A 22,264-nucleotide genomic window follows, 5' to 3' on the forward strand; every position below is an offset into this window, starting at 1 on the left:
ATTTTTACATGATATTACTCATCATTCAGCGTCATGTTGAGATGTTGAAACGTTGGAAGCAAAAAAACGAAAAAAACAAAAAGATGAAGTTGTTGTCTGCAAGAATGCCTGCATTAACCCATTAAAACATTTTCCAGCAGTCTGAAGTGGCCTAGGTTTTTTTTTTTTTTTTTTTTTAATATATGTTTTTAACTGGAGAATGTTGAGCTCAATGTGAAGAGATTTCAGTCTAAGGAAGGATGGTTATTATCCACACCGTTTCTTTTAATGGTTGTACTAATGGGTGCAGGTATCAGGCTGGGGTGATTTTCTTTTTTTTTTTTTTTTTGAGGGGTTCTCGTTTGAAAATAATAATTCGACAACAACACCACTGTGATAATCAAAAGAAAATGTGCTTTAACTGCAGGTTAGCATAGTGCCATGTTAAATGTTGAACCTTTGTTCAGCACATAAAAGACGTGCTTCCCCCCCCCCCTATTTTATGTGTGAATGCTTGGCACAAGCCCTAATTAAAGTGAATGTGAGGCTGCTCTTTTCTGCTGGAAGAGAAGTCTTCATCAGCAGCTCGCTGATCCTCATCCGCCCCTCTCAGCACAGATCCCAGGAAAAGACCTGATACCATCTCTGCTTTAGGACGCCTCTCCAACCTTTTATCTTCCTCCTTCGCGTTCCTCTACTAACTTTAAAGCTTGAAAGAGAGAGATGCCTGCAGTGTCAAAATTGAATTTTTTTTTCCTCTTATATTGATTGTCGGAAATAAGCGTTGAATGCTGAGAAGTGAAATGTATGTTAACATTCCTTGTAGTTTTCCAGGGGATTTGGGTGCATGCAGCAGGAAAGCGTAGTGTGACTTGATGCCTATAAGGAGTAGGTGCCTCACCCTGATCAGATAAGAGTAATGGAAGCGAATGAAAAGACCCCTGTCCCTGATGGCTACGGCAAAATGGATGTGCTCCCTGAGGTGTACCTCTGGTATCATCCACGCCTGTGGACACAGATTTATTGCCCATTAAAAAGCTACCCTGAAATGTACCTCTTAAAATTGTGTGTTTATCCTGTTGAGAAGTCCTTTCAGGAATGAAACGAGACAACTACGAGCACCAACAGACTAGACCTGACTCGGTGTGACAGCATGCTTTGAGCCAAGTTCAAATAAGGTTTAATGCCATAAAAACCTAAATTGATCTTTACAGTTACATTTTAACAAAATCTGAAATCAAATATTCCAAAATGAAAAGTGTAATTACACTATACACAGAAGAGCTTTTACTCCTATTTTACAAGGGAAACTATTGAAACAATTTTGAGCAAGCAGAAATCAAACTGGGTACAATCTGCAGTTACAAAAAATGAAATAACAGCAATCTAACCATCAGCTGAAATATGACATTTATCTACATGATATTTCTTAACAAACACCAAAAAATAAGGTACAGTATACTTGATAGAGTTCTCTGGAAAAATTAGGATAATCTGACATCATTTACTTTGAAACCATAATCATTAAACACGTTTAGTTTTACACATTAACACACAGCATTTGCACAAAGGAGCAGAACCAAAACATCAACATAGATCAACTCCGAGTTAAGTTCCTTATCGTACACCTCACCTCATGTATAAGGTGATGGAATCATTTACAGCTGAAGTGGATGGACGTGAGATACATCCAATAAAATGACACTAACAGAAACGTATTCTTTGTCTTTAGTGGCACATGCCCTAACCTAAAAACCCTGGGTATCTCCAGATAACAAAACTCATGCCGTTTAATATGCGAATGGTTTTTAACAAAAGCTTAAAAAAAAACTTTGAGTGATTTTTGACTCGAACACATTACACCATGTACTACAAGACTGAATGTTATCCACTTTTACACAAAGTCAGCCAACTTAAGCCTGCTGTACTATTGGGAAATGTCTTATATTTCAAATTTAGTCCCTCTTCTCATTAAAATTGCAGATGGATTTTGTACTTTTGCCTTTACCCCCACCTTTTTGTTTCTCCACTCTTGGTAAATGAAATTTCCCAGGCTAATTAAAGCCTATTAAAGACAGGTAATGTCAGGGCTGGTGGCAGAACCATGACAAAGTGCTGATAATTGTCTGCCAGACTCACTAAATCCACCTGTCCTGCAATTATTGCTTCCCCCTCCCCACCTCTCCTGACACATTAATCCACTGTGGGGCTCACTAGGCAGGCTGATGCCTCAAAGTGCATCCTGCAAACACAGATGTTGGATCTCAGACTAGTTTAGCATACACATGCCTTATGATAATTGTAGCAGAAAACCAACACATTTTAAGGCGCAAACAAGGCTGCAGCCATGTTAAGCTAGGATATGTGCCTACATACAGTTTGTTAGTAATGTATGATCATGCTCTCAAGTTTCTTATGCATTAGATTAGTTGGATGGACTTATTTTGTCATGAGCACTTTAGAAATTGGTTTGAATCAGTCAAGTCACTTGCTTTTAGTCCCACAAAAGAACGATAACAGATCAGTATTAAGACCATATTAATTATTCATTCCTTAATGAAATAATTCCATTGATCAAAATAATTTGAAATAATAGATACTGTCCTGTCTGTGTTCTGTTAACAGGTATAAATGGATGTTAGCGCCACTTCAAAGGCAATGATCATTTTGACTAATCATTCTTAATGCAGTGATCTTCCAAATGGGATTTCTTTTCTTTTTTTTCATTTTATGCCCTGTTGAATAGCTTTATTAATGTTTAGGTATTGTAATTGTTAACATTATTTAAAGCCCTGTCATATTTTGTCACATTACTATTTAAACAAGGTTCGAAAATTGTTTGAAAAAGTTGGCATGAGTGCAGCTCTTCCAGAAGCCAGCTACACGCTTCCAACTCAGCAGGGCTCCATGCCTATAGTCTAGCCTTGAAGGAAACATCTGGACAACATACTAATTATACCCGTGGTTTACAGAGAACATGTGCTGTTGTGATGTGGTGGATTCTTCCAGGGCTGGTAACTACCTTTTGAATCCCAAGCCAACCCCTAAAGCCAAGTCCCTGTACACCTAACTATCTGAAGTGTTAAACTTGTGTATTTGTGTAGTATATACAAAAGTTTCACCAAATCCCTCCAGTGTGCGTCCCTTCATAAGTCGCACTTCCTGCAACATGTCTCAGGTATTTAGGTATTTTGGGATAAGGAGTTTAGAGCTTGACATTTACATTATTTGAAGATAAAACAAAAGGCTGATGCAGACTAACAACTACTAGGTCACCCTGTTGAGGAGTAAGGTGTGTCACTGTGGTAGTTGTAGTCAGGGCATACCTTCTGGACCAGTTTATAGTCTACACTGTAAAAGGCTATGTAGATGCATATGACTTTGAAGGGTTTTGAGCATAACCATGACACATGGCTCTGCGTCTGCTCCTGATAGCACACCTTGGATGGATCAAAGCTGCACAAGGCAGTCTTCTTGTTGCGATCCGTCTTCTCATATTCAATGCGACAGTTGAAAGATTTGGTGTCTTTGGTCTCCAGTGTGGACTGCTGGGCAATCTCAAACTCCACCACTTTGGAAGGTGGCACCAGGCTCACCGACACATTCCCCAAACCTGTGGAGTTGTGGCGGAAGTAAACGCTAAAGGTGCCGTTCCCATGGTCCACAATCTTTCCTGTGATCAGCAAGTTGAGTTTGACAGTCTTGATGTTGGAGTGGAAGTCTCCCCAACCAAACATCTTTTTGAATTTGCCAGTCTTGACGATGGGTCTGCGTTTAGTTCTGGCCTGTGCGCCCTGAACATCTGTCTGGTTAGATAACCAGTCCCAAAAGTCCTCCATGCTGTGTAAATATGTCATTTCCCTTATGTTACTCTTGAACTCGGGGGAGCCCCTGGCAAACAAACGCAGGGGGTTGAGGATCCGTGGACTGGCCCCGGTGGGAGATATCTTCTGTTCATTATTGCTGTCCCTCCACTCGATGAGTTCTGTGACTCCTCCATGCACTTTCCTGCACGAGACCTTGATAGGAAACAGAACAGAGGTAGATAGAAAAAACAATTAACCGACGTGAAAACCTTTGTGAAATGCAATTTCATTCATTCAAATTCATTGCTTGTTAACGTGACCTGTATAAGAAAGTTTTAACAAAACTCTGTGCAGTCATGTGAAAAGGGTAGATAGCAGCCAAGTGCTGCTAATAATAACTGATCGTTAGCAAGTGTGATCACCTCTATAAATACATTTTAGCAGTTTGCCGGTCTGGGGCATTCAGGTGTATCATAACACAATGCCACGATCTTCCCAGGAGTGCCAAATTCACCCCAAGGCCATCAAAACAGCCACAGCACCAGCTAAAGGTTGGCCCCAACTAGGTTGCGCAATGATCCCAAGCATGCCAACAAATCTACAATCTGCAACTGTTTATGTTCACTTCTTAAGAGAACTGCATAAATGAATGCTCACAAAGCTCAATGAACTGAAGCAACACTGTAAATAAGAGTGGACCCACAATGCTGGGAGAGACTGATAAAGTTACACAGAAAACAATTACTTCAAGTTATTGTCCCTAAAGATGCTCATGAATCATGGGGTGTACTTAGTTTTTCTGATATGTTCTTTTTCAGATGGCAGTAGTGTTTTATAGACTTTCATTTAAAAGTGGCAACCTCAAAGCCAGAAAGTTCTGGGTTTTAACCTCCTGTTCAGCTCAGGGACTTTCTTTGTGGAATTTGACTGTTCTCCTTGTGCTTGCATAAGTTTTTTCTGTGTGCTCTGGTTTCCTCCAAAAGATATGCGTGCTAGGTTAATTTGTGATTCTAAATTGGCAATAGGTGGGAATTTGACTGAGAATGGTTTTGTGTCTTTTGGTCTTAGCCTTGTGATGGACTGATAGGCTGTCCAAGGTGTTCTACCTGTCACTCACTGTCAGCTAAGAGGCTTCCTCTACTACCCTAGTTGGTTAAGGGTTTAAGAAAATGGATTGATGGGTGTTCTTTAAAAACTTTCTATTTGGTAATTCTACATAGATGAATTCACATTCATTATACTTTGTTACTCTGCTTTGCATTTGTCTGTTTCACTGACATGTAGCAGAGCAGAGGAAGAGAAAGGTACATACACAAATAATGAAAAAAGCACAGAAAAGCAGCAAAGCTGCAGCTGCAGAGAGCTAAAATGATAGTGCATATAGACAACATGAGCCTATGAATAACTAATGTGGTTAATGTTAGATAAACCTTACGCACGATTGCCAGTTCTGAAGAGCAACTTCCACCTTACAAGTTAACAGTAAAAGGTTCTTGGGTTTGGTATGTATGAAGTTTAAATCTGTGTTTTTGAGAACTGCCATTGGTATAAAGCAGATGGTAAAAACATTTACCCATAGAGTAAATATAAATAAATAATATTCACAAGGCGTCACCACAGAAGGTAGCTCCACATGTTTCATTTGGCAGATTTTTACACCTCCAAAAGGTTTGGGGCTCTTCCTGGAATTGGTTGCCAGTTAAAACTACTACTCTAGGGGCAGTATGTACAATTTTCACATTCATCTTCTAGCATATCCTAAAATCCTTTGTTATAGATATTTATGAAATGAGTCATTATGGGTTCATTAATAAAGAAAGGGGAAACAAACAGATATTCACAAATGAAATAAAGATTAAATACAGAAAATTCAACAGCAGCATCTCGTACTATTGTAAACTCAGTAATAGGATACTGAAGATTATTACAGGTCTGTGCAAGAAGCTAAATAGCATTCACTGGGCATCACTTAACAACAACCAAATAAATAAATAAATAGAAAATAATCATTAATATAAATATAACATTAAAAAGTGCATGCACATGCAAATAAATAGCATGTAATACACTACTGCTAGATAGCGAGGGCACCACAGAAGGGAGGAAACAAGAAGTTTGTTTTAAACTGAACACATGATGCACTGATGAACTCAAGCAGATTCTGATATTTAGAGTGCACAGATATTCCCATGGACTTCAGGGAAAGGTGAATTTAAACTTTAGCTCGCGTCCACCTATAAACAGTCTTCCACGGTAGTGTCATAAAGTACGTACATATAAAGTATATACGTATATAAAGTATAGTGCTAAGTGCTAATCCAGACGCAGCAATGAACTGTGATCCCTCCTTGTACCTCAAAGCCGTTTAGCTTTAGGAGCGATTCCTGGTCCACTTCAGATAAAGCTTTAATAATTCACAGCAATAAGCTTAGCTAGTTTTATTAGTAATTAGTAGTGCTGGGTTTTCCCCGGGCCCAGTTATAGGGATCACTGAGAGAAGCAGATGTTGAAAGTACAGAGCAGCGGCTGCTTGAATTCTCACAGAGATGCTGCATACTATTTCCAGACTAATTATATTTTTGCTGTAAGCTGAACTGAGGCATATGTGTATAAAGCTAACAAACTAGGTCTGTCTAGCACAATTTGTTTTGTCACATATTCCCAAACCTTTCCATCTGAAATGTAACAGGGCTACATTCACCTTAAGCTGTGCTGCTCTGTCTTATAATTACAGCTTCGCTTTACTGTGCTGCTTATGTCCGAGACTGCGGTAACACTTTAATGCCTAAAGCGGAAGGTAATGGCTCGCCTATCTGGATATGTAATGTGAAATCAATGGGTCTCCCACGGACAGTGAGCCCGGCCCATTTATCACCTCTCACAATGCTTAATTAAGACAGTTGCTCCCTGTAAACATGGATGAATGAGGCAACACTGTAATAATGCCCCTATGTGTAGTTCATCACATCCAAAGTCATTTAATCAACCAATTCCAGTGGCGTTATTCCCCACTGATACAGCCACTTAGTAATACCTTATGTGAGCTCAGCTGTTAATTTGATTTGACTCTTATAACATCACAACAGCAGATGATGCTAAGCATAAAATCTGCAGGCTCTCAATAGGAACATTTTTCCTCTGCTGTGAACAAGGAAGATATGGCACTTGTCTTCCCACCAGCTCAAACTGTTATATCTTTAACACGTTGGGTGTACATGCTGCGCGGCTTCAGAGGTGAAACCAAATTGTCTTTCTGCGTAAATCTCAGGTGTGCTTTGTATAGGATGATTATAATGGAAAAGAGAGAGGAGTTTAAGTATGATGAGCAACTGGGGAAATTGCTGTGACAACAAGGGGATCAGCAGAGGGATATCTAATACTTAAATGCCCCAAGAGAGATGAAGCACTAGGAACTTGAAAGCTGGCACTGACACATAGGCTTTGGTTTCTTTCTCTCTCGCTGCCTCCCTGCACAACCACAGCACCAACACACACTCGAGCACACCTTGTTCATTTAGGCAGCAGCGATGTCTCTTAAAACCGACTAAAGGATTCTGAGGTTTTGTACAAAAAAAAGGGGGGGGGGAAAGGCAAGGTCTGATGAAGGAGAATCTACAAAAGCTTAATTAAGATTTCTTAATCGGCGCTGCCGTGCTAGAGGCGTTTCAGGGCAACTTGAAACAAGACATTATTATGATAATAACTGTAGACTTATAGAGCTGAAAACACCAGACCTCATTTCAACAGCACAAGGCACAGTGACTCGTGGCAAACATTACGGATATCTGCTAGTGTGGTTTAGCTTCTTCCTTTTCCTGCATGTCCTACATTAAAACACAAAGACATGCGTGAACCTCAGACACCCCGGCACAGATATCGCGCTTTTACACCACAACACTCAGTGTTCTATCTGCCCTATAAAAGACTACATTTAGTGATACAGCAGTAAACATAAAGGCCTATGCACCAAACAGTTTCCTGGTAATTTTAATGTGCATCCACCAAGATGAGCAAAAACAGTAAGGTCTCACACAAGGTGCTAATAGCTGATATTTCCAGTTCACTGTCAAATGTCATGCATAAAACACACGGTTCCTCTCTGAAAGAGCACCTTAATCACTCTCATTAGCTAAGCTAAGCCTTCTTTTTTAATAGACACTCCATCTTTGACATTATAGTGACTAGAATTCTAAATTTAAATAAATAAAACACATTTGGACTGGTAAAAGTGTATATGTATATACATATATAATGTCAGGAGTAAAATGTTTATGCTTGTATATGTTTGCATTCAAAACAGCATTTTTTTTAGGAAATTATGGGGCCAAATATAGTTTACAACCCACAATTAAATCTAAATGGAAAAAGACTGTTTAAGTAATGTATTCTTATACATAAAAAAGAATCATTATTAAGAATTATTATTACAGACATGAACATCTGTGGCTTTTATTTTTCACCTGTCATTTCTATACCTCGGGGGCCTTTTCCTACAGAACCATGCATAAATAGGCAATTCAATCTAATGTTGTGGCAATCAGTACAATCAAGAGCTTTTCATGAAACTTACATCCTGACAGTAGGTTGAGCAGCAGCGAACCACACAGCGAGTCAGGATGAATCAGCCTCGACATTCATCTGTAACGAGCATTATGGAGCTGGCTGCCTGCTTGTCCCGTGGGTAGACATATCTTTTAGAGGCTTGACATAAAGGTAATTGCCATAGTGACCAGAACTAGCCTCTAGAAAGTTATTAAGAAACCAGTGACATCTGGCTTCTGGATCATCTAAAGAGATGCCGTTAAAATGCATTTGGAGAGAGAAGCTGGTGGCAGTGTGTTTGGTTGTGATGGGTTCTGGTCCACGGGCAGGTCTACAGCTTTTGTACTTTGATGGTGTCCAAATCTTTCACAGCCTTTCACAACCGACAATGTGGCCAACTCGTGATCTGAAGTCTGCTTTTCTGTTTCTGTTTTGGTTTTTAAATCACATTTTTGCTCAGGAAATGAAGTTGATACAGAGGCAAGCTAAACTAATCTGTTTCTGGGTTTTCCATAGCTGATTTTTTTTCCCAGTGCATAAGGCTGAGATATGCGTCTGGGGAAAATTGGTTTCAGGCATCTTTCTCACAATAAACAAAATGGGCAATTAACCTGCTCATCAGTGCAAACCGAGCAGTTCCAATGATGCACTCGACTGTTCTTCATGGATTTATCTGTGCAAATTGACCTCACTTTGGTGGTGAAATTCATTTCTCTGCTAATTTTCTGTGTCTGAAGCTTCATTAACTTGATGCGCTTCCACATAGTAAAAATCTGGACACCCCACAAAAATTGCACCGCCTTTGCCACTGCCTTTCGTAATACTTACCCAGCTCTATTGCGACGAAACACCTGTCATATTAGGAGCTGCTCAGCCAGTGCTGCTAGCATTAGACCAAAAAAATGTAGCAGAGCTGGATGGATTGCAGACTCTTGCTTCCAAACATTCAACATGACAAGAAGCATCTTTCAGATTAAAACTATTCTCAGCCTGCAATCGTCTGCGCAAAGTCCTTCCTTAGCCATCTTCCTCCTGATGTTACAGGGCATATCATTTGTAATGATTTACACCCAGAGCCGGTTCCATGAGAGGAGGCCCTGGAGGCGCTAAAGCAGCCCACAGAGAGAGTCTACATTCTGCTGAAGAATAGATTGGTGCTCAGATCGCTGGGACAGCCTCACGCTCCAAACCCATCACTTTTAATCAGAGGCCGTCCAGGGAGTCACATGGCAGGTGCTTCTGCACTGTGGTGGATCGTAACAGCAAATCGACACACCGGGGGCAGCTTACCAATCACAGGAGGCTACAGTTAGTGAGTGAGTGTGCATGTAGCATATCTGCTACCCCCCAGTATAATCCTTTAGGCCATTACCACCTGACCTCTGTGAAAATGAGACAGACTACAGCCTCTAGTGTCGTGACATTCCTGCAAAAGATGTTATAGATCTCAATTTTAATTCATCTTCAGCGTACACAGCTCACATTATTTGTGGTGAAAATATACTGGTACACTTGGTGCCGAGTAGAAATTCAGTGCATTTCTTTAGTGGTTACATTTCTGTGTAGTATATGATTTTCATACTGACTGTAAAGCCACTCCTTTAACCACTGCCGTGTATTTACAGAAGGCCAGTCTGTAGCTGTCTACACATTCTGTACAAGTGTTGACGATGAGGAGAGGGCAGGAAGACAAGCTCAAAAAGACGTGATGCTGATGTTTTCATTTCTATAATCCCAGCTGTATCGCTAGCTCTGTATCTACACACTCATCGCTTCTCCTTCTTACTGTTGACAGATTTGCCCGAAACATAGAGGATCATCGCATCGCTATCATAATATGTAACAAGTCCACTGGCGCTATCAGGAAATTCGGTGGATGGGCGAAGAGGCATATCTATGAGTAAAATAAAAATCCAACTTTGGTGCTTGAGCACAGAGATAATAATAAGTATGAATATTGGATTTCTTGCTTCGCATGAAATATGTATTGAAACCTTGTTGATTTAATTGCAAGAAAAAATCAGATGTGTGTGACTTTGCAGATTGTTATGGTGCGTTTCTTCATGTTGGCTTGGAGCAAAGAGAAAAGGCAAACGCAGGCACCCAGCCACATAAAAATCCTTGTTAGTTTTAGGTTGGATCTTTTCTAGCCGTGCAATATTTAATGGAGTGTAACTAAAGCCTAAAATTTGAGAGGCATGTGAAAAGAGAAAAATTGTTACAAATTGAGAGCTTTGTGTGCAAAAAGCAGCAGAAAGAAACATAATATATCTGATTGCTTTTCCCAAAAGTTGGATGCATATTTTCATCTATTAAAAATATTACACTTAGTTTTCAGGCTCACCCCTCCGCCCACCTTTTTTAGGAACTTAGGAAGAATTGCAGCTGTTGCTTAGACCTTCTGTCGTGTGTTACATCACTGAATATTAACTACTTGAAGCCATTTTTCAGAAATTATCTATGAAGACAGCAGAGGATGAGGGTTAATGTCTTAGAGCCGACATCAGCGAGCATTCGTCTCAGTGAGAGACACTCTTATTTCCACTACTTGCAATGCTGTTGATCTAAAGCTGCCCTTGACCCTAAACCTCTTTTGATGAAAAAAGAAAGGGTAATATGTCCCAAAAGAGAGCAACTCCAACACCTGCCCACATTCATCTTCAAAAAAAATTCCAAGTATGCCGAATTTAAAGCAGTAGAGTTTGTCTCCAGTCAAGTCCTATTTTGCTTTCACACAAATACAGTGCAACAAATCTGGCCTTGTTGAGTTATTATAGCATCTAAAGCATATTGAACCCAAATTTATTATTTGTGCCTGTTTGCATGCAGACGTTGTGGGAAAACATTATCTGACAGCTCATGATGTCACTTGGGGCTGCTTGCAACCTATGATTAGCATAAATTATAGCACGTAATATAACCCTCCTTTGGCTAGCATAAATCATACGATGTGAGCCATTAGTCATGTTAATAGTGTCAGCGTTGTTCTTGTCTGGCTCGATCACACAATCCTCTCTTTTTCCTCTGCATCTGAAATGACAATGACCGAAACGTCGCCTCGCCTCAACTCTTTTGGACATTTACTATTGCCACCTATTGCCCTGCAGGAGACAATGTACCAGGCAGTCCAAATAATACACAATTGCTTCTCCCGCCGTGTCGTTGTGGAAACATGCTTCAGCGACTCCTGTTAAACTGAACAAATTACAGGAAATTACACCACCGTTAGCTCGGGCCTGTTATACTTTGATTGCGACGAGAGGCAGAGCCTGTCCTGTTAGAGCCTGCCATGCCAAGAGACGCATTATGTCTGCTCACTTGTCTGACCTTTTGCTTGCAGCCACTGTAAAGCCGTATTTAAGGCTATGAATTATCTGTTATCTGTCATTTGACAAGAGAAATCACAAAATTTCTGTTCAATATAATGCAGGGCGTTTCATTCATGTGGAGGGAAAAAGGTAATCTTGCTATGAAGTGTATTTCATGTGTAAGTCAGTTTCAGTAAGAGTTCATTTAACTTCCTACCAGATCCAATATATTTGTTTTCTTTGGGTAAAATTGTTTTTAAGACTTCTTTATTTAAAAATTTATATTTTTGGCAGGAGCCCGTGTGTGTGTGCATGTGTGTGTGTGTGTGTGTGTGTGCGTGTGGGCATCACAACCAAACACGCTGCCACCCCCAAAACTAATCTCAGCAATGAAATAGCATTCATAGAGGTCTTGTGGTGTTCAATATCTCTACTCAAGCCAGGAAAAAGTTTTTAAAAAATAAACAACAACTTTTAAATAATTGCCTTTGTTTTCTTATTGTTCCATTGTTCACATCAAATGCTGGTCAGGAGGGCATTTATTAACTAAACTGGGCAATTTCATCTATAATCTGCATGATATTTTAGAATTCATAAATGCCATTTTATAAACATATATTGGTTTTGCATCCTGAAAATGAATCTTCAAATTAACTTTAAACTGGATTGAGCAAAAAATGCTTTAAAATACTTAAAATATGACATTTAATTACCTTTTACAGGTGTTTGCAGCTGTAAAAATGTGGACACCCACATGATAAGTTTAGGATGAAATAGACGTTTACATGCAGTGACTTTAGCAGCATAATAACACATAAACTTTGACTCTGCAGTTCAAAAGACAATGAAAAATCATCATCATCTTGCTATAAAATACTCCGTATCAATTAAAATGCATTCTGACAGTTTGTTAATTAACTGCATGATACGCGGGGGTGAAAATGGGATGTTAGTGAACATGGCTTGGTGTGGAAACTTTGAATTCAGCGATGATGTCAGGTGTTTCCAAAGTGTTAACAAAGATCCCACCAAGAGAGAAGAGAGAGAGAGTGACGGGAGGCTCTGGGACGAAAGCCTCCAGGTAATCTGGATACTAGTGTTATCTCCCCACCTGCCACATATGACAGCTGCAAAGCCCTGAACACTTCACTTTTAGGCAGACGTTACCTTTCAACGCATCATCAGTTTCATAATCCCCTTACATGGTCAGAGCGCCAACTCCTGTGCTGGCTCCTGACACCTGCCACGCACCTCCGTATGCCTGATAGCTGATAGGGATTGAGTAGGATAATACCACAAAGCACATTGGACTCAGTGTAATTACCATTCTCTTGACTGGTTTCAACACCTTATACTTCGTACGACAATGGTAGATGTGCTTGTAAAACTGCGCAGCTTAAGGAGGCATGGCGTGTTGTTGTTAAATTAATACTTCAAAGTTCTACTTTTAGGGTTTTTTTCTGCTTTCATCTCAGGAAGACGCAATCTAAATGTTTCTCTGTCTGAGCTCCTTTTCTGTGAGCGTGCGACAACCCCAGTTTTACATTTTCTCCTCTTCAAATGCGCGCCGTGAATGATAGGAGTGTTTTATTCCAAAATGTTTTTGCTTGATTTGCTCAAAAGCACGTCCGCTAAATTTGACAGAGCAAAACTGTTTCTGTTCTCTGAGCAGATTGCGCCGTGGCTGATTTCACAGAAACAGGGCTCTTTGAAGAAGAAACAAGAGTTGGAAAGACGTTGCTTCCTTTTTCCTCTGAGTAGCTGTGAAGACAGGTACTTCACAAGAAATATACAAAGACAGAGGGGAGCTGACAGTGCTTTGTTATGGCTGAAAATGACATGCTGAAAAAGAAAAGGGGGCTCAAAGCTTGGAGGCAGAGGAGGAAATGCAAAACTGAGAATAATCAGAAGGGAGATTTATTGTACTTATTCTATAGCTGTCACACTTTTCCTTTAACAGAAAGGCAATACAGTTTTAATTAAAGAGGTCAATCATTTCTCAGAGCTTTGACATGAAATGTGATTGCCTTCCCCACGAACCACACAGACGGTAATTAACAACTTCTTATGTCAGAGTTTTCAGGAAATTTGAAATTATTTAAAGAAGAAACATCACCTGTTAAGTCATGGTTTCGTGTGATTGCAGTGTGGTAGCTGGTAGACGTAGTGTTAATGTAAATATTTGACTAATTAAAAGAAAAAGTGGCACCGTGGCATCATACTCCATCCCCTCTCTGGGTGCAGGCAAAATTTCTTCTTCTCTCCATAAATTGATTGCGACATTTAGTTTTGTTGCAGCACGGCAGTAAAAAGCAATACAGACAACAGTCTTCAAAACACTGGCGCTGTGCATCAGTGAGTGCTGGATGCTTCTGACACTGCAGAGAGGTAATGACAATGCTATAAGGTAGCAGAGCCTCGAGATCTAACACCGCCTCGGGCTGCACATCGCCCATAAAAATTCATAGCTGTGGACCAAGATCAGGAAACTCAACATCATATTAAACATAATGTTTCCTGCACCACTAGAGAGGCTCTGCACTTCATCCTAAACAGTTCACATCCCACGAGCAGCTAGCGGGAAAATAGCCGTGCCGCTTATAATTGTTTGACTAAAGTCTTTAATGGGCCATACCGTGGCGTGATTAGGCTTATTGTCAAAGCAAAGGGCAATTGTGTCATAGCTATCAATCATTTGGAGCTTCTTTCTCTTCATTTCAAGACCTTTATCATGGATTTATTGCCAGTACAAACACAATTATGACTGATGATTGGGAAAGGAGCAGGCTGCGGGGCTCAATGCAGTCAGAAGAACCTGTAGTGGCTGCGAGCTACATTTGAGGGATTTCACTCGGAGAAGCGACAACCTTTTCTTCAGAGGTCTGAGACAACATACAAGTTGAGGACTGAAAATGCCACGGACAGTATTGTTTATGAGGGATTATCTAGTCAGGCCTCCTGGCTAGAAAGATTGTGACCCCAATATGAGCACAGATACAGATCAGCTCCATGTAAGCTCCAAAATGATTCCTGGAAGGCAGCGCATGCATACAAGGCCCCTTCACTCTGTCAATCCAATGTTTAATCACTTCCACAGAAATTTCTACTGGTCTGCCAGACGTGTTCTCTCATATTTTTTTCCTCTCTCCACCCAATTTCTCTGCTGGGGTTTTGAAGACTTAAGTTCCACTCTTTTTTTTCTCCCTTTCTTACAAGGCAAATCCTGGGAGAGGTTGATGTGAAGACCAGGCAGAGCAGGGATGTGAAGAATATAAACACTTTTTTTTTTTTTTTATTGTCCAGAGGGAAAGGGAGGTGCAGGGGGTTGGGCGGTGGGGTCTGTAAAAGAGACGAGGACCTTATCACAGCCCAGCAGCTCTGTAATTCGCCGCCATGATAAAGTGGCAGCGCGGAAAACCTTACAAGGCTGGCACAATCCAAAGACGGATTAGGTTTTTCTGACATAAGCTTCCTGAAAAACTAATCAATCAGCCCATGCAGTATTATCAGAAGCGTGAGATTAAAGAGCTGCTCCTAATCCCCCCACTGTACATTTTATTACACTTCCCAGTGTTAGTTGCCTTTAAATATACAATAAATAAATAATAAAACCAAACCTAATTGAGCATGGGGAAGGGGAAAAGGGTTAAAGAGCCCTTAGAGATGGATTTTATGTAGAATTTGTGTTTTGTTATGAAGACAGGGATAAAACTGTTGTCCTTGCCAGAACCCTTTCTGCCTTTGAATAGAGCATCTCTGTCTCACTCTACCACTGCAGGGGGGGGGGGGGGGGACAACTAGGGGGAAAATCCTCTGGCAGAATTTTACAGCAATATTTGTGTCTAAAATATCTGATTGTTTGTAACAAAGACTTTTTTAAATATTCGCATGACCAAACAAGTAAACACATGTTTTTAAATAAATTATTAACTGTAGAAAATTAACGCTAAATCCTTTGGGAAATGACTCGTAATCCCTTAAATCACTGCACATCAAAGTTGCAGGGATGAACTCCAAGCCTGGCGTGATCTGGAGTACAAGACGCATTCAGCTTACTAGTAACCAGCTAAGCTTCGTCTCGCTAGTGCGTCACACCCATCTTTTAAGACGTTCTTGTCTTCCGCGCTCAGTTCAACCCTGGGTGGTGTTTTCGGTAACGGAAAAGGCAGCAATACATCTAACGCTGCGACTGATCCTCTTGGCATGGGCCATATAGATGCTGTGTTGTGACATAATATTACCAGAGGAGCTCTCACCCCGGCAGTAAGACATAAAGGCGTAATAGACTTTGTCAACGTCTCCTAACACTTAATCCCAAGCAGAGTTGAAAACCCCACTTTCCCTGCGTGCAGTCTCTGGTATAGACGTAGGGCAGGACGGGCTGAGATGGCAGAGAGCACGGCTCTCAAATATGTTTCATCTTCATCTACATTGTTCTGCTGTCATTGCACAGAGGATAACTGCAGCAGATGTCAGGGGGAAGAATGGATTCTCCCAGGATGGCTTTGACCCTCTTATTTGTCCCTGGGGCATGGCACAGATGCTGGGTCCAGGGTTACATTTTCACCGCTTGATTCATGTTCTAAGCGCTTTTTAATTGAATGTGCATGTGACGAGCAATGGGAAGAAAAGTGTGATTTTATCTGGGGGTCTTTGAGGATTTGGACCACTTTTTCAAATTCTGGATTTTTACTTAAAACAAGAAGCTTAAAAATTTCATATCAAAGGGTTTAAGTGTCCTGCGTGCAATCCTCAATCCCCTGCTTCTCGGGTTCAAAATCTGGCCTTGCGCTGATGGGCGTTATCCTTGTGCATCTTTTCAGTGGTTCATACACTAACAAAAAAGAAATCTTATTCATACTTCATGAAGTATTGCAGCACTCATTCCATTCCTTTACTGAAGGTCAGATATTTGGGATTTTTTTGAACCTAAGAAGGTAGGGTAATATTGATAAGGGCCACTACATCCCCAGTCAGACATTGGTGAATCTGTTGGGAGGGAAGCTACTGAGGCATACAAAGAGAGCCTCTCCAGGGAGGCAGTCTGTCTCTCTCTGGAGGCACAGCTCCCAGAAGGCACAGGGCTGATTACAACCGCAGCCAAAGCAGACAGCACTTTGCTGCTGCAGCTGCACAGTTGAAGGCTATCTTTAAAGAGGTCCTCTTTGAGGATGGCACAGATGTGAAGAACTTCTTCGATCCCATGGCATTTTCGGTGCAAGTTTGATCATGGCAAGAATCCATAAAGCAAGGACGAAAGCGCCAATACCCTCGCTGTATTCAACTATCTATAGGGGACAACATCACGATGTGATGGGGGTGGGGAAAGGGTAGGAAAGGCCTTTATACTCCCCAAAAGCTCATGAACTTTCTTCCGAGTGCTTGCTGCATTAAAACCTGAACTAGACTACAGAAAGATTACGTCTAGAAGCTTAACACAATCATTCTCTGGTAAATACTAAATAATTTTCTTTGGATTAACAGGGACATCACCGTTATCATCAAGCTTTTAAAATCCCTGGGTTTTTCAATTTCCATCTATTGTTCTCAGTTGTCTTGAAAGGGGAAAAAGTAATAATAAAAAAAGAACTCTGGCCACAATTTGAGAGCAAAGACACTTAAAACAGGTTAGGGGTTCAACACAGACGTCTAATGATTCCAGTGATCACCAAAGGTGCACCTGAAGGGATGAAGAGGCAGGTTGTATTTTCAGATGAGCTGTGATTGAGAGAAGCAACACACCCAAGGACATAATACTGAATATAAACACTGAAAGAAAAGAATATTTAAACTTTGCAAACCAGCACAAAAATAAATAGCATATTTTATAAAATATCTTAAGTAGATTTTTTTTTTTACCTCGGTAATTCTGTGTCTCTATTTAGAATATTAGCTAATTGTTAATTCTAACCTATTACCTTTTGCAACACTCTGCATGTAATGTAAAATTTCCATAGCTGAGAAAGCTGATGGTCTTACAAAAAGCCACAATATCAAATAGAAATAATAAACTCAGATGCTTTTATGGTAATTAACTGCATATTGTAGAATACATGATGTGCATTAAAGCAAAGCTGAAGTCTTTCCAGGATTACTAAATGCATTATGTTTGCATTATGTTATTCATTGTGTTTGTTTTTACCATATTTTTTAGTGGCTACAGAAAAGAAAGAAATGATGCCATTTCTAAGAGTATTAAATTATTTACTATTTTATGGATTTAAAAAAAAACACATGAAAAGTATTTCACTGAATAGTGTGCGAGCCCTGATAACATAAAACAATTACGCTTATCCCTGTAAGACTGAATGAGGAGTTCTGCTCGGCAAATGAATTTGCTCCTGATGACTGTGCCAAATAAAATTTCATGCCAGGAAATTATTCAGTTTGGCACAATGTGGAGATAGACAAGTCTTGCACAGCTGCGTGATAAGGATCCACATAAAAGACAGGCCAACAAAACAAATATAAGCAAAAGAAGTTTAAACCATTACCTAGAGTGAAGAAATAATTATCTCGTAAGAGTCCTACAGCATAATAAAAATGCTTCATCTCTACTTTTTCTCAGTCGGAGACATGCTTCTGCATAATTAGCCTCTTTTCATTCACTCATCTCACTCCTCACCTGGTGCAGGAGGAAAAACAACAAGAATGTTTGCAGAGGACTCATCTTCAACGACTTGTCGACTTATTCAAGATGAGCGGGGATTAAATCCTCTCTGGAAGATTTGGAGAGGTGAAGACGCTCATGGCACTGAAACATCGCTATGATCACCTGCAAGAAAGAGAGAGGGAGAGAGAGAGAGAGAAAAGTGGAAATATTTACGTCGTTAAATAATTTAAAACGTCTCTTTTTAATTTGGAAAGACATCAAAGATGGGGGCAGTGAATTATTCAAGAAATATACTAAACTTTTCCTTACCGTTTCGTAAAGGCAATACCTCACTTATTTCGGTAAGGCGGCTGGGATCATCCTCTCTCAGTCCACGTTCAGCAAAGAGACCTAAAATCCTCTCAAAACGTCTCTCAGGATGTCGAGGTACTTTCCCCCGAGCAGCTGGGACTCTTTGGCTCGTCTATAGTAGTGAAGCGCCTACATTAAGCAGTTCAGCTGTAACAACGCTCCTCTAAGTTTAGAATCCAGGCAAAGCGAAATAAACTGTGGACTATATTTTCCCTTACTCAATCCGGAGCAATGTTGGTCTTAAGTTGTCAGTATGCGCAGTAAAACACAGCCAAGCGTGCCCGTATCCCAGTGCCAGGACTGCAGTCAGACAGACAATAGTCAGCTCGCTGTCTTCGCTTTTAGGCTCTGCTTGATTTCAGTGCGCAAAATCCTCTTCTGCGCGTCTGGAGACTCCAAGGTCGGCGCGCATCCGTTCAGAGACTCAGACCTAAAGATGTACCTTAGAAGTCTTACTCTCTCCATCTAAGAGACAAGTAAAAGCTTGATGTCACCGTTGTCCGGTTTTGTTCATCATAGCGCGCACGTGTTTAACCCCTTAACGTTTAGATGCTTAATCGCAGAGAACAGTTATGCCGTGATTTTCGTTGGAAGTTTTGTGTGATGACTCGAATGCTTACATGTCCAGTTATATAAGAGTGCATGCAAGCTGTTTTTAGCAGAATGTATAGAAAAGCCTTTAAAATCGTTGCATGTATTAAACCCATCTTGCAAACGCAAAATGTGTGGACATTCCTGTTTGCATCGTGCAGCTAAAAGCACAGCAACCAGAGACACTTATTCTTCTGGAAACTCAGCTGATGCTGCAATCCTGACCACAAAGTGTAGGCAACAAAAGGTCAACCGCTGTGCAAGTACAGAGGGGTGATAAATGAAAACACACAACAAAAAGTTTCTTAGGCGTTGAGCCATCACATGATGCCAAAACATATTTGGCACTGAATGTGCACATCTCCAAAAACTCCACTGGAGGGATGAAACAACCTTTTTCTAAAAGATGTTTTAAAGATGGCGGTGGAGTGGAAAGGAGCGTTAGGTGTGTTTCGATCGGTCGATTTTAAAGTCCACAGCTTACACATTGCAGATCATTTTCATATCAATCTAACCGCTTGTTGACCCTCATCTGGAAGAGACCACTCCCACCAGAGTAGAAATCTTTCATTAGAGAATAAAAAGGTAATCGCTCATGATAACTTTGTATTGATTAACAGTGATTTTCTGTAAAAGCACAAATGGAACCAGACCGCAGAGCAAAATCCTTCAACTGTTAAATAGAGCTGCGGAGTGTCCTCCTCACTGCTGGGGCCCCGTGGCTGTGCATGCAGATTTCCTACAGTGACTAGTACTGGCGTAGCGGTTCTTTTGAATTTGGCGCCATCATGTGGTTAAAGCGAAAAATGTCGCTTTACAGAAAAGGCTGCAGCAGCAGAGGTGAAATTAGTTTGTACTAAAAGCATCAGTTTGTATCTTTTCATTTCAACTAGCGAATATTTGAATTTATTTAAATTTCTATGTAAACATGAATGCGTGACAATTATTTTGGCAAGAGAAGGTTTGTGCTTGAGAAGTTAAAGTCCAAATATGAAGGTGAAAGAATGAAACCCAGTAAGAGCAGATCAGCACAATATGTTGCTGAGTAAGCCATCAAGGCAGTATCAGATCAGTGTGATTGTATCACCTTATATTACTTTCTTTTCTATCCCACAAACAGACTTTATGCATGCATACACACTCACACTATGTTTTAGTCGTGCTATAGGCTAAATCTTATTTAGCCGTATACAAATGAGCTGGATTTTTGTCAAAAAAAAATTCTTACATTAAAATGAAACATGTACTTCTAAATTGTACACTGAATACCTGGTGTCAGGTGTATTACAAATAATTAAATCACAGAGTAAAGGACCTCTTCATATGACAACGCATCCTTTTACTGGCTCTCATTGAAGGGAGAAACCAAAGGAAAACAATTAAGAACAGTGACTGCACTGATTTAATATTGTTCCTATATCAAACTTTGCACTTTAGAGCCACCAGCATTTGATTTGTAATGTTTCAATACAGACAATCCTCTCTTTTTCAGGAAAACAGTGTAAACAGTGCCCCCTCAATCTTTACTTCACATGTCCACAAATACTTTTAATGGTGTGCTGGCTGCGCACGTGCAGGTTTAACTGCCATGAGGTGGATCAAATGTCACTCTCCTGAACATTAAACTCATATCAGTTTTCCTGCTACCTTTCATATTACCTGGATTTCAGCCATCGGGACTCTAAAACTTCTAAAAGTTCCCTCATAAAAATTTGTAACTAATTAAGTCATTCACTCAGTGGCAATGTTGCAACCACACTGTCTAATCAACAAGGGTGTAAAGCATGTCAATATGTTTGAGTCATAAAAAGTTATCAACAAACTGATAACACACTAAAGGGCAAGCTTATACTTTAAATTCTGAGGTTAGTAAGGGAATCATTTTGAACAGACACCTGTTTATATTAGTAGCATTCACCTGTTAAATGAACATTTCCATTTGATTCATGCTATTTAAAAGTAGAATGGGAGGCAGAGCTTTCAGCTTCCAGGCTCCTCTTCTGTGGAACCTGCTCCCAGTTTAGATTCAGGAGACAGACTCCCTCTCTACAGGCTTAAAACGCTCCTTTTTAAGTTTATAGTCAGGGCCGGTGACCCTAAATCCTCCCTTAGTTATGCTGCAATGGGTCTAGGCTGAGTGTTTCTTTTTCACTCACATTGTTTCATTCACTATGTGTTTGTACACCACTCTGCATTTAATCATTAGTTATTATTAATCCCTGGCTCTCTTCCACAACGTGTCTTTGTCCTAATCAGAGGATGGTGCTTTGGTAAAGAGGCAGCAAACCAACAGAAAACTTCAACTTGGAGGGTGTTTCAATGATTTGGCACCATGCCATCTAGGTGAACAGCAGAATCAACTTCACAATTTTGTCAGTCAGCATGATATCAGCACAGCCTTTTTGTTTTTTCCGTTTGTTTGTTTGTTGTTTGTTATGCGTGTGTCTTATTTGCTAAAATGCCACACGGCATAATGTGGTCAAGGTCAGGAACTATAATATAGTCCCGTTTGTATGTTTTATTCCACTGTCACGATTGTTTATTCCTTTATGATTGTTTACCTGCGAGCACGGACAGTGTGTTGCGTGCCGAGGCTTTCTTGTCGCAATAGCATCTAGCCTTTTTAGATTTTCAAAAACAACAACCCTTTCACACATTAAACAGACTTTAACCTGCCGGCTCCTCAGTATAGCCATTGTATATCCAATTATATATATATATATATATATATAAAAGTACTCAGGTTACTGCACAGGTTACCACACATGCAAGGAAATGGACCCTAACCCTTCACCCCCCCCCCCCCCCCCCCCCCAGCATGTTTACACTGAGTAGGAGATGCTCTGTATCTCATTGTACAACTGTATAGTGACAATAAAGGCATTCTGTTCTATTCTATTCTATTCTATTCTATTCTATGCCATGTGTCTTGCGTCCTGGATGCTCTATGCAGGTTCTATCCTCACATAAAAAGTATTTCCAGTAGTGAAAATACATCTGGCACAGAGAATGTCCTATTGTTTTGCTACTAGTAAGAAAGTGAATCTTTCCAACTTTGGTTCTTTTGTGAAAAT

The 22,264-nt window shown here is 40.3% G+C and overlaps 1 protein-coding gene across 1 annotated transcript; it reads right to left on the bottom strand.

Annotated features, from left to right (window-relative positions):
- Nucleotides 1-306: 306 nt before the first annotated feature.
- Nucleotides 307-19,672, bottom strand: nxph2a (neurexophilin 2a). Its single transcript, XM_085136340.1, has 3 exons — nt 18,558-19,672; nt 18,261-18,410; nt 307-3,998 (listed from the first exon to the last, which is right to left on the bottom strand). Exons 2-3 carry the CDS (start codon nt 18,303-18,305, stop codon nt 3,252-3,254), a joined length of 792 nt encoding a protein of 263 aa, XP_084992466.1. The 5' UTR covers nt 18,306-18,410; nt 18,558-19,672; the 3' UTR covers nt 307-3,251.
- Nucleotides 19,673-22,264: the final 2,592 nt, after the last annotated feature.

Source organism: Neolamprologus multifasciatus, chromosome 16 (assembly GCF_963576455.1).
Source record: "Neolamprologus multifasciatus chromosome 16, fNeoMul1.2, whole genome shotgun sequence".
Lineage (NCBI taxonomy): Eukaryota > Metazoa > Chordata > Actinopteri > Cichliformes > Cichlidae > Neolamprologus > Neolamprologus multifasciatus.